This window comes from Saccostrea cucullata, unplaced genomic scaffold (assembly GCF_032062105.1).
Source record: "Saccostrea cucullata isolate Sc308-1 unplaced genomic scaffold, CSIRO_AGI_Scuc_v1 ctg16960, whole genome shotgun sequence".
NCBI classification, from domain to species: Eukaryota; Metazoa; Mollusca; class Bivalvia; order Ostreida; family Ostreidae; genus Saccostrea; species Saccostrea cuccullata.
Window position 1 is genome coordinate 95 of NW_026940313.1, and position 12,076 is coordinate 12,170.

General features: G+C 35.1%; 2 protein-coding genes across 2 annotated transcripts; one reads left to right on the forward strand and one right to left on the reverse strand.

The window, feature by feature from the left end:
* Nucleotides 1-455: 455 nt before the first annotated feature.
* Nucleotides 456-6,011, forward strand: LOC134255100 (NADH dehydrogenase [ubiquinone] flavoprotein 1, mitochondrial-like). The gene is made up of 14 exons (XM_062737614.1): nucleotides 456-565; nucleotides 887-936; nucleotides 1,369-1,458; nucleotides 1,808-1,956; nucleotides 2,271-2,404; nucleotides 2,679-2,743; nucleotides 3,002-3,106; nucleotides 3,407-3,532; nucleotides 3,698-3,763; nucleotides 4,397-4,563; nucleotides 4,832-4,985; nucleotides 5,097-5,151; nucleotides 5,395-5,504; nucleotides 5,750-6,011. The coding sequence occupies exons 1-14, from the start codon at nucleotides 520-522 to the stop codon at nucleotides 5,831-5,833; spliced, it is 1,401 nt and encodes a 466-aa protein (XP_062593598.1). The 5' UTR covers nucleotides 456-519; the 3' UTR covers nucleotides 5,834-6,011.
* A 1,400-nt stretch (nucleotides 6,012-7,411) lies between these two features.
* LOC134255099 (uncharacterized) lies at nucleotides 7,412-10,657 on the reverse strand. The gene is made up of 2 exons (XM_062737613.1): nucleotides 10,485-10,657; nucleotides 7,412-9,303 (listed from the first exon to the last, which is right to left on the reverse strand). The coding sequence occupies exon 2, from the start codon at nucleotides 9,297-9,299 to the stop codon at nucleotides 7,461-7,463; it is 1,839 nt and encodes a 612-aa protein (XP_062593597.1). The 5' UTR covers nucleotides 9,300-9,303; nucleotides 10,485-10,657; the 3' UTR covers nucleotides 7,412-7,460.
* Nucleotides 10,658-12,076: the final 1,419 nt, after the last annotated feature.

A 12,076-nucleotide genomic window follows, 5' to 3' on the forward strand; every position in this document is an offset into this window, starting at 1 on the left:
GGGTTAGGGTTAGGGGTTAGGGTTAGGGGGTTAGGGTTAGGGTTAGGGCTAGGGGGTTAGGGGGCTAGGGGTTAGGGTTAGAACTGCACTCAGTTGACCCACCTATCCCCTCAACCAATCAAAACTGATCACATGATTTCTCTCAGCCAATCAGAATGCGGTCCTATCTAGACCCCTTATACTACTCTCCTTGCAAACACGGGCGCCTCTAAAAATGACAAGGGTACTCGTTTTTCCTTCAATCATATCTCTTTTTTTTGTCTTGATTTATTTAACACTTGCCGCTAAATTTCTTTGATTTTTCCATTTTCAATGTTCGTCAAAATTTATTGGCTAAATAAGAGTGTGTCTCTAGGTTAATTTGTTTTGCTTTGCTTTTTTTCTTATTAAATAACTTTTCCGGGAAAAAGTAGGGCGCTGGTTTTGCTTTGTAATTACGCTCTTCATTACAAAACATTGAAAAGACGTAAGAAGTTACAAAACCATTCGAAGGACAGCATAAAAAATTATTATGCAAATATGGCTAGCTTGAGCCGAGTACCACTATCTCTTTCGTGTTTTTCAGGTATTTTATTAATTTGGCAAAGGATAATTGATGTTTTAAACCTCGATTATAATGCAGAAAAACTACAAAATTCTAATTTACTCGAATTGTCTCTGTTATGTCAATAATTTTATGTCACTAAATTACTTCACTTTGCTGTAAATTTTAAGTGGGAAAATGTATTAATAAATTATCAACTTAGATGATGAAAAAAATCTCCAGTATCTTAGAAATTAATTGTTATTGTTTAAGGTATCATTTTCAGTTTGAGCAGAAAAGGATCTAGACCTAGTTCAAAATAGTGAACTCTGACACTTTAACTGTATCTCTTCTCATTTTCAGGAATTAAAAACTCCCCGGCTCAGCTAGCTATTGTCCAGAAAAGATGTAAGGTAAGAATGCATTGGTCTCTACTATTTATTTGTTTTTTTTATATATGAAAGTGATACTTTTTCAGAGTAAACAGCTGGTAAATTTGGAAATTGTTATACTGTACCTTTATTAATCTTTCAGCTATTAATATTATGTTTTAATAAACAATTCCTATAAGTTTTCATTGATACTCAAAAAGTAAGCATCTGAAATAGCAAAAACTCCACACAAATAATGAGAATTTCAAATCAAATCTATAAATACCTTGTAATTTCAACATTGAAGCTAATTAGGAGCTCAGCAAGTTAAAAAATTTAAAGTTTAAAGATCTAAAATTCTAGTGAACTTTGTTAAGCAAAATCGTTATAGTTGTAAAACTTTGACTTGTTGTCATTGTAGAGTATATATATGCTCTACCTTTATATTTATAAAAATACTTGTTCTCCTTGTAGAGTACATATGGACCATTAAAAGATGAGGACAGAATCTTCACAAATCTGTATGGCAGACATGACTGGAAACTCAAGGGTGCCATGTCTAGGGTAGAGATTATTTTTTTTTATTTTTCATTAAGCAAAACTTGGAATATATAAATGGAATAGTAACAATGGGATTTTTATTTTTGAAAGTCTCATCAACCATTTATACACAAGCATTTCTACATTGATCCACACAAATATTATTGCCTAAGTCTCAAAATATATTTCTGAAATCCAAAAAAAACATAGTTTTCATATGAAGAAATAAGTCTTATTGTTATTAATTTATCACATTATCATGTTCTAAACTTTTAGTTAACATTTCTATATCTAAGCAGAGTCTGAAATAAATGATCATTTTTATAAGCAGTGAATTTGTGATAACACTCTGTATTTGATACATGTAACACAGGGAGACTGGTACAAAACAAAGGAAATACTCCTGAAGGGCCACGAGTGGATCTTGAAAGAGATTACGACCTCAGGTCTCCGTGGCAGGGGAGGGGCTGGCTTCCCCACTGGGATGAAGTGGGGCTTCATGAACAAGCCCAGCGATGGCAGGTAACGGATCTGTTATGATTCATAGTACATGTATATGATGTCTAAGGTAGTTAGGTAGAGTACAATCAAACTTTATGATGTCCATCTTGAAGAGATTTTAAAAAGAATCAAGATATATTAGGGTTTGATATATCAGACATAAAATAATTAAAGAATAAAAGGTTGTGACTTCCAAATCACTTTGACATAATTCTTGGTATTGAAGATAGTGTTCAAGGTACTGACGTTTAACTGTATATTTGTGTAGATGTCATTTAGATGTCTGTGTATTTGAAATAACACTTCCTGATGACTGAGGGCCTTCTTATCTTTAGGCCTAAGTACCTGGTGGTGAACGCTGATGAGGGAGAGCCAGGGACATGTAAGGACAGGGAGATCATGAGACACGACCCCCACAAGTTAGTGGAGGGGTGTCTGGTGGCTGGGCGCTCTATGGGAGCATGTGCAGGTAACAGCAGGATTGTGGATTATTTTGTCCATTTGTAGGATTTAAAGCTGTTTTTTTTTAATGTTAAAAATATTGTAGGTCAATTATTGTTGAAAAAACAGATGTTATAATAACTCCCCATATGAAAATAGGGATATTTTTATTACTCTGAGAGTACTTGCCTCAGAGAAAAATGTCTTGAAGGCAGTGTCTACTAGTATTATGTATGCGTTACTTTAATGAGATTGTTGCTGTGTTTGAGAGAAATTCTAATGACCCTTGTCTGTATTTACAGCCTATATCTACATCAGAGGAGAGTTTTATAACGAGGCGTCTAACCTACAGGTTGCCATCAATGAGGTTAGTTAACTCAACAGGTGCTCTCTTGTTGAAAATTCCACTGTCAGATATGTGTATCTGTTAATGATGTTGATCATTTCTTCTTAATGCAAATCTTGAAATCTTGATCAGTGATACTTTAAGAAAGAAAAAAACAATATATCAAAAGGTGGAAGGTATCGAAGAACTTAAAAAAGACATTTTTGTCACCCAAGTAATTCTCACCCCTTCTACTTCTCATTAATGACCACTTATTAATAATGTGTAATATAACTACAGGCTTATGCCGCTGGACTGCTGGGTAAGAATGCCTGTGGTTCTGGGTACGACTTTGACGTCTTCGTTCATCGCGGAGCTGGAGCCTATATCTGCGGGGAGGAAACTGTAAGTTATCGTACAACATGTAAAGTCCTTATTTAATGTTAGGTCCTTGAATCTGGTGGTGTGAGCCATTTATTATTATGCTTACATGTATGAATAGATTAATTTACATTTGTTAATATAGACTTTTTCCTTAAACTTTGTACATAATTTTGATAGCAATCATTCTTCATTGTTCCAATCTGTGAAAAATTCTTTAACAGAGTAAATGTTTAAGTAAAATTATATGAGATCTGAAGAATTTAATTTAAAAATATTAATGATAACTAAACTCTTTTAACACTTTATATTAACTTTTAACAGTCCCTGATTGAGTCCCTAGAGGGTAAGGCCGGTAAGCCCCGTCTGAAGCCCCCATTCCCAGCAGATGTAGGGGTGTTTGGATGTCCCACCACAGTGGCTAATGTGGAGACCGTGGCCGTGGCTCCCGTAAGTATTACACAGCTGTCTAGAGGACACTGATTGTCATTTAAAAGGAATTTTTGTATGATATTATAAAAGAATTACATTATCTGATTGGTATAAAAGAGGGGCAGGTACAAGAATTGGACATTAATCAGGTATTAATTGTTTCAACATTATTTTTGTTCTCAGGCAATCTGTAGGAGAGGAGGTGAATGGTTTGCTTCCTTTGGAAGGGAGAGGAACAGGGGAACTAAAGTAAGTCAGTATATGGAAAACAAAATGTTCTTATTTATTTGCAATATTAGTTATCCAGGTCCAATCAAGGGTGTACAGGGATTTACCCTGGGTTTTATTCCATACAACCTGAGGACGAAGGCTGAAGGATGTATGGAATACAACCCGGGGTAAATCCCCATACACCCTTGATTGGACCTGGAAAACGAACTTATTTCCTATGTATCCATGAAAATTCTTTGTAAACATCAGAGTCTAATCAACTTGTCTCAATCTATCGATAAGATAACTACGTACTACAATGCATCATGACGTCATGTTATTTGGTTTTCATCAGAGAAAGTATGCATTGTGACGTTACGTTTTATTTACACCCGGCTCAAGTCGGGTGCATGGAAATTTGACTCTGTAACCAAGCAAAGCTCATGTTACAAGTTAAATAGGAAATAAAGACCCTTATGTCTCACCATGTATCTTACAAACTCAGTAGAATGACCTATGATAAACAAATTTAAAAATGACATCTTCAATACCTGTCCCTATACAGGTATCTACTGTAGAATGTTTGACAAACAAATTTATACACATGAAATCCTCACTCTCTGTTCTCCTGTTTAGCTGTTTAACATCTCGGGAATGTCTTTTTCTTTTTAGCTGTTTAACATCTCGGGCCACGTCAATAACCCTGTGACAGTGGAGGAGGAGATGTCCATTACTCTGAGGGAGCTGATAGAGAGGCACGCAGGGGGAGTCATCGGGGGCTGGGACAACCTCCTGGGGATCATTCCAGGGGGGTCCTCCACCCCCATCATCCCTAAAAGGTGAGAGCAGTTACTGCAAGTCCTACCCTTTTTTTGAAAGTTTCATATGAATGATATTGTGAATTTTGAACCATCCAAGACTCAAGATGTGATTATCCACCTATCAGGTATTAAAGTTTAGAGAGTTAACTTCTTAAGAAACAAATATGTCATATGTGTAAACAATATTGTAGGAAATATTCTTAGAAATGTATGTAATATTTTCCAATGTGATATACAAAAGTGAAAGACCGGTTACCATACTAAGTACTATTTTATGTTGATACAGTGTGTGTTCTGACGTAATGATGGACTTTGATGCCTTGGTACAAGCTCAGACCAGTCTGGGGACGGCGGCCGTCATCGTCATGAACAAAGACGCAGACGTCATCAGGTGTATCTCTAGACTGATCGAGTTCTACAAACACGAGAGCTGTGGTCAGGTAAAACTTCTAATCTGTATGTCTTTCGAGGTAAATTTACAGATGAAAATTTATAATATACACTTTTAGTTTGAGAAATTTGTGGCTTACACTGTTATTTCTATTCTGTAGTGTACTCCCTGCAGAGAAGGAGTTGGATGGATGGCAAAGATCATGAAACGTTTTGGTAAGTCCAGTAAAATTCCTCTATTATCATTACCAAGTTTTTATTTTGTAATTTATTATACAGAAAGATAATAGCTTGAGATGTTTGATGATGTATGAAAAATAACTTTGTATACAGTGTAAACAACAAATTCACAGAAGTTTTTGACTCCATGTTTTTGACAATTTTTTTTCTTATCAAGTCTTTTATATTGTAAAATATATTAAAAGAGAAAACAGAGACATATCTGATTATTTTTTGTAGAGACTGGGAACTTTAAGGAGGGGGAGATAGACATGCTGTATGAGATCAGTAAACAGATCGAGGGTCACACCATCTGTGCCCTGGGGGACGGGGCTGCCTGGCCTGTACAGGTATGTGGCTCTTGTTTTACTCATAGGAAAGAGATAAAAAAAATTGTCAATATATAAAAATTCTGAGAAGTCTATCAAAAATAATCAAAAAAATCTATTGTGTTCAAGTTGTCAATTCTTTATTTTAAAATGATATTACACTTTGGTTTGTTTACTTATATATGTGTAATCTTTGGTATTGTTTACTTGTATTTATTTTTTCACTTTCATTGTTTACTTATAATACACCTTTCCTTTGTTTACAGGGACTAATTCGACACTTCAGGCCCGCATTATTAGAGAGAATCGAACAGTTTAAACAAACACAACAAAAAACAGCTACTGCTTGATCATGAATTGAATGGTCAAAGTCAAAGGATATATGTGACAATTTGAAATTCTCTATTGACAAAAAATCAGGTGTTAACTTAAAATAACTTGAAAAAGAGGTGTTAACTTAAAATAACTTGTTACTATTTTGTTGATGTGTAAATAAAATTGTAGAATCTTGATAAATCAGAGTAATAATTATTCTTATTCTGTTTCCTTACAACCTGATTACTCATAAAAATTTGATCATCCATTGTGGCCCCACCCTATGAGGGGGGGGGGCATGATTTGAACAAATCTGAATCTACTCTACTCAGAGATGTTTTCATATAAATATGACTGATCATGGCTTTGTGGCTCCTCCCTACATCCTGGATCATGATTTGAACAAATCTAAATCTACCTTACCTGAAATTCATGGAATAATTCATCAAAGCTTTGCTGTTCTTGAGAGGAGGTTTACTATTTCTATATCCTTTGCAAAATTATGATCACCCATCGTTGCCCCACCCTTCCCCCAAGGTCATGATTAGAGCAAATTTGACTAAATAAATTACCTGAGGATGCTCCCATACATGGCACTGTTGTTTCTGAACTTGGCCAGGTCTCGGCATTTAGACCTGCAAGTGCACTCTGATATGATGGTTGGCGAGTGTTCATGTGGTTGGTTGTTTGTTGAATAATGTAAAATGGTTAGTTGATCAGAATGTGGTTTTATCTTTACACTTTTCTGATCACCCGATGTCCCTCCTCTGTCTGTCTGTAAACTTTTGACATTTTAACCAAACTTGATACAAATCATCCTTGGGTAACGGGGAGTTTAAATTGTTAAAAATGACTTGGCCTAGTTCCCTTCTAAGGGGAATAAATGCATTCTAAATTGTTAAAATCACGACCATGGGGTAGGGCAGGCCACAATAGATAATCCAAGTTTTACATCGAAATATATAGGAAAAATCTTCTTCTCAAGAACCACTGCGCCATGGAAGCTGAAACTTATGTGGAAGCATCCTGGGGTAGTTAGATTCTAAAGTATTAAAATCATGACAGGGAAGGAGGGCTCAATGGGTATAACAAGAGGGGAAATCTGGTAAAGAAATGCATCACCCAAGTTACACAAGTAAGCGATGAGGCCCATAAGCCTCTTGTTTTAATCATAATTTCTTTTCCCTTGCAAATTATTCTTTTTTCTTCAAATTGAATTTGTGTGATTTTTGGAGATATATCCAGCATGACCATATGACATAAATATTAATTATTGACAATTACATGAGTCAGTTCAATTGAAGTCTCCATTTATTTGTATACCAATATAATAAGACAAAAATATATAAACAGGATTAAAAAATTAATGCATATAATAACATAAAAAAGTGGAGCATAATTGAGTAATAATATCTTATGGCTTTCAAATAACATATGTACCTTTAATTAAATATCACTGGCAGTATAAAAAACATGGTACATGTAAATAAATAACTGGCAAGATGTCAAGAAATACAATGAAAGAGAAAGTAAAGACAATGACCTTAAATAATGAAAGAGAAAGTAAAGACAATGCCTGCATATTAAGAAAGAAAAAGTATACATGAGTTAACTTGTAGGCAAATAACCAATACACTATAACCGTGTAAGGAGGACAATGTCTTATTTTTTCGACATAGAAAACAACATTTGTAAAGCACTAGATCTAAGCTCGTTAAGAGCCTTTTTCTTTTCTTCTCTGTCTGTAAAATTTCCCGTTCTATATTGAGCAGCTTGTGCTAAAAGTTGGGGTAACCCTCCACTTTGTGTAGAGGTCCTGGGTATTTTGACGTCAAAGTCTGTCTCCTCTTCGAGAACTAGATACAAAGTATCCAGAAGCGCCTTGTTGAACTTGGAATCATCGCTCTTTGATGCTTCCTGAAACTGGGACCACATTTCGATGAGTTTATGGGACTTTGACTTTTTCGCTGACTCGGAATCATTTGGTTTTACTTGACGTAACTCTTTTTCTGAAATTAATTCTGTCTGTTTCTTTTCCTTATCTGTCTTATCAAAATAAACTTGTAAGGGGACCTCAGGATCCTGTATGATTTCGTTGATTTTTTCTCGTATTCCAGTAGCCTCCTCTGGTGAAATGTGTGCTATCAAATTGCTCTCTATGAAATAATGCCTCAGATAGCCCTTCTCTAAACATTCCGCCATATAAGATAGGACCATGTTAAGAGCCAAAAGTAAAGTTGATTTCCGATCAAAGAGGCTTGAGTCTATCTGCTCGCAGGAATGATAAAACGCAGTTTTCCAGTGAAAAGTTGTCAGAGTCTTGGAGAAACTTCCCAGAAAACCTTTCTGTAGAGACTTCAAAAGCAACAGGCAGAGTTTTTGGTCAGCACCCAGAGAATGTGCTAAAATTAATTCTGCTTGATTAAACCCGAGACAGAAATCAATTGACTGCTTTGGTTCCACAATAGCTGGTTTGGCCACAATATACACCTCTGAATTATATATCTTTTCCACAGTCTCAGGATTCGGCCAAAATACCGTCTCTCTCTTCATCATCCGCTGTTTCCATTCTTCAAGACATTTTAGCTTTCCTTCAATTAGAAAGGCGGCAATAAAATCCTTGCTGCTTTTATAATTGAACCTCACGATGCATTTTCGAGCAGATTCGTCATACATTCCATCAGGGTTTTCAGCCCCCTCCTGTAGGTCGTGTTTACGCAATTTTTGCGGCGATGAAGATCTCCCCACTTCAGAGGACGAAACCGCTTCTATCAATCCACCGAAAGTGTGAAACAGCGCAGTATCTTGTGGTGTCGATTCAGCAATCATATTGACCAGATTAATTAGAAGGTTCTTCATGCTCGGTGTTAAATTGCTGGATTCAACTACTGATTTAAAATAATGATCCGTGTTTCCAGTATATCTACGATCATCTGCTTCTGTTTGATAATGATTGCCACCAGAACTACTTTCATTCAGTAATTCAACACCAGCAAAATGCTCTTGGGTCATTCCAGGTTTGGCCTCTCGATTGAATTCCATGTGTTCTGAGCCTTTCTTCTGTGTGGGAACTGTGATTACATGAAATAACCCCCGGATTATTTTAAACGCTTCTTTATCCAGATATTTCAGTATACGACTATGAAGGTACTTTCCATCTACCACAAGGTCACTAGAGAAAGATACCTTCAGTTTATCTGAGAGTACGCGTACAAAACATGGAACGTCTTCTCTGTGTTCTAAAGCCTCTACAGGAATGGTGATTCCTGATATGATCAGATAATCATAGTCTCCCTCGTCTTTATGAGATCGGAGTCGTGTCCCCTCTATTGTGCTCCCTACCACCTCACAACGCTCGGCTCCGAAATGAGAAGCGAATCTGGTGATGTACTTACAGTATCTGATCTGCCTGGCATCATTTGGTACTGCTTTACTCTGATCCTCTAGGATTTTGTAGTAAGATTTTAGTTTTGTCTGAAGATAACGTTCAGCCTGCAGCATTTTTCTAAAGAAATAAAAATTCATCTGTTGAGAAAGTGAAACAAAGATTCTTGCATCTTGCAACTGTGCATGAATATAGCAATTCATGTCTGGACATTAAAATTTTATTTTCAAAATAACTTTTAACAAAAAAAAAGTTACTGTAAGTGTATTATTTATAAAATGATATTTGCTAGAAATTTGATAGTCAAAGACCTACAGTTGTATTATAGTAGTAAACATGTTGCAACACACTCGTCATCTATAAACTCTAGAAAAAATAAAATGTTCGATAATTGTGTTTCTCTCTCTTTGAGAAACACAGTCCTTACACTCCTAAATCTCAGGAAGAGCTGGGATGTCGTAATGAAACTTTGTTGACCCCCCTTCGAAAATACGTACCCCCCCCCCCCCCCCCCCCCCGGTGTAAAGCTTCAGGGTTTATGTTCTACCGTATAAGTGGAAATTTCAGCGAGAGGCAAATTTAGCAAACTGTCCTTCAGAACTGGTAATTTATTTTTAGCGAGATGTTATTTTAGCGATTTTAAAATAAATATTAAAGAAGCTATTACAAATAAAATGCAATTTATTTTTAGCGATGTTCAATTTAAGCGATCTCATCAACCTCGCTAATAATGCCAAAATTAAATCCTCGCTAAAATTTCTACTTTTGTGTTGAGTTCAACAATTTTACTAAAACAACACATTCTGAACAATGCTTGTCAAAAAGGTTTTAAAACTGATTAAAAGTTAATTGTCCTGTATTATTTCTAGGAAACATTCCTTGTTCTGTCCTTCTTTCTGTCGTTATTTAACTTTTTAAAATGTCCCTCAACCTGAAAATCTGGAGCAGCTAGCCTTTCGTTAATCCCTTATTGTGATGATTAAGATATGCCCAAAGGTCAATATGATTAAGTGATAGACTTAAATAAATTGAAAGTTATTATTAAAAATAAATTACTTATTGAAAAATTGATAAAGATTGATAACAAAGAAATAACAAAGAAATAAAATACAAATCATATTGACAAGACAAACGTGTTATTTTCAGATTATTGTTAATAGAATAGAAGCTCGATTTAGCATGTTTTGTATATATACGTATATGCTAGCCCATGTCATTGTTGCCGAGCTGAGGTACATACATATCCACGATGCATATAAAGATCGATATATCATTTTGAACAAAACAGCTGAAAATCTTACCTTCAAATAAACTGTGTTCTGCTATGGTGAAGTCCCTGGTATGACATGAATCACCAGTCTTTACCAAGATAAATATAATCATGGAGTTGGGTTTTACTTTCGATTCTATTCTTACCTAATGACGTGTATATTTAACAGGTGGCTTCTGAATTATTACGTGGGACACCAGGAGTTACTCCTCTTTATGATTTACATATATATGTATAAAAATAATTATATGGTATTTATTTTAAAGATTTCTTCATAAAATATAATTTTTTGACTTAGATCTATTATTTCAGATATCAACAGAAATATGTTGTTCAGGGATCAACAAAACAATCTAGTTTACTCTGTTACAGACCAGAAAGTAGATCTATTAATGTTTACTTCTATAATATGTACTTGTCAGTGATTCATCCTCTTTTGTCACAAGGAAATAAAAGTCTAGCAAACAATAGAGTGCTTGAGCACAAAAAATCTCCTCACTCCCTCTCAAACTGACCTCGCATGGTCATTGAAGAACATTTCATATACAAAAAAGTATTTCATCTCATATTTTTATTTATCTATTAAAGACAAGTCTACCTGACCATTTAAAACTTAAATTCTTATTATACATTTGAATTGTATTTCCCTGCAGTTTAACTATTAGTTACATTATAAACAGCAATTAATTATCATAAGTGAATAGCAAATGGTAATAACTTCTTCCAGAACAGAGCAAATAATGAAATTTCTCTAATAAAGCCTTGTTAATAAAATTAAGATGTGTACTCTACTTTTTCCAAAATTTTCAAAAAATCAATGAATTTTTACTATTATTTGGAAAGTTCATCATAACCATGTGCCAATTACTCAACGACTGAGGAGAAGTTTTTAAAAGATAATTATTTTTCTCTATAATTTCGAGACCCGTGTCACAACCCCAGAACTTCTTACCAGGGGCCATGAATTTTACAATTTTGGAAGAGGCACCCTTGCTAATCATATGCATGTGGTGACTAGGTCTGCCAAATATTCATGGGAAGAAAAGAATGCCTTCTTACCATAAAATCAAAAATACCCTGCCCTAGTACCAGAACCCCTTACCCAGAGCCCATGATATTCAATATTTTGAGAGAGGCACCTTTGCTCAGAATAACATTGCACTTAGTTTTTTGATAATTATACTGAGGGAGAGCAGAAGCTTTCACCGAATTTATGCATTTTCACTATCAATAGATCTTAATGTACCCCAACTCAAACACCCTGGGCCTGGGGTCATAAAATTTCAAGATTTGGTAGAGGACTCTTTGCATGTTTTTATCATGCAAACAATGTGACGATTTTTGAAAGTTGCATTAATTTTGATAGTTTTTGTCCCATTCATCAGGAAGCAGAAAGAAAGAGACCCTGAAATTCACAGTCAACGTCTATGGCACGCCAAATTCACAAAAATGAGCTAAACATAGTTTCACAGTCGATAAACTATGTTTATCGATTGTAAACTATAGTTTACGGACTGTAAACTATAGTTAACAACGTTAATCTATATTTTACATCCGTAAACCATAGTTAACGCGATAATCTATGTTTCACAACCGTAAACTATACTTAACACTGATTACAAT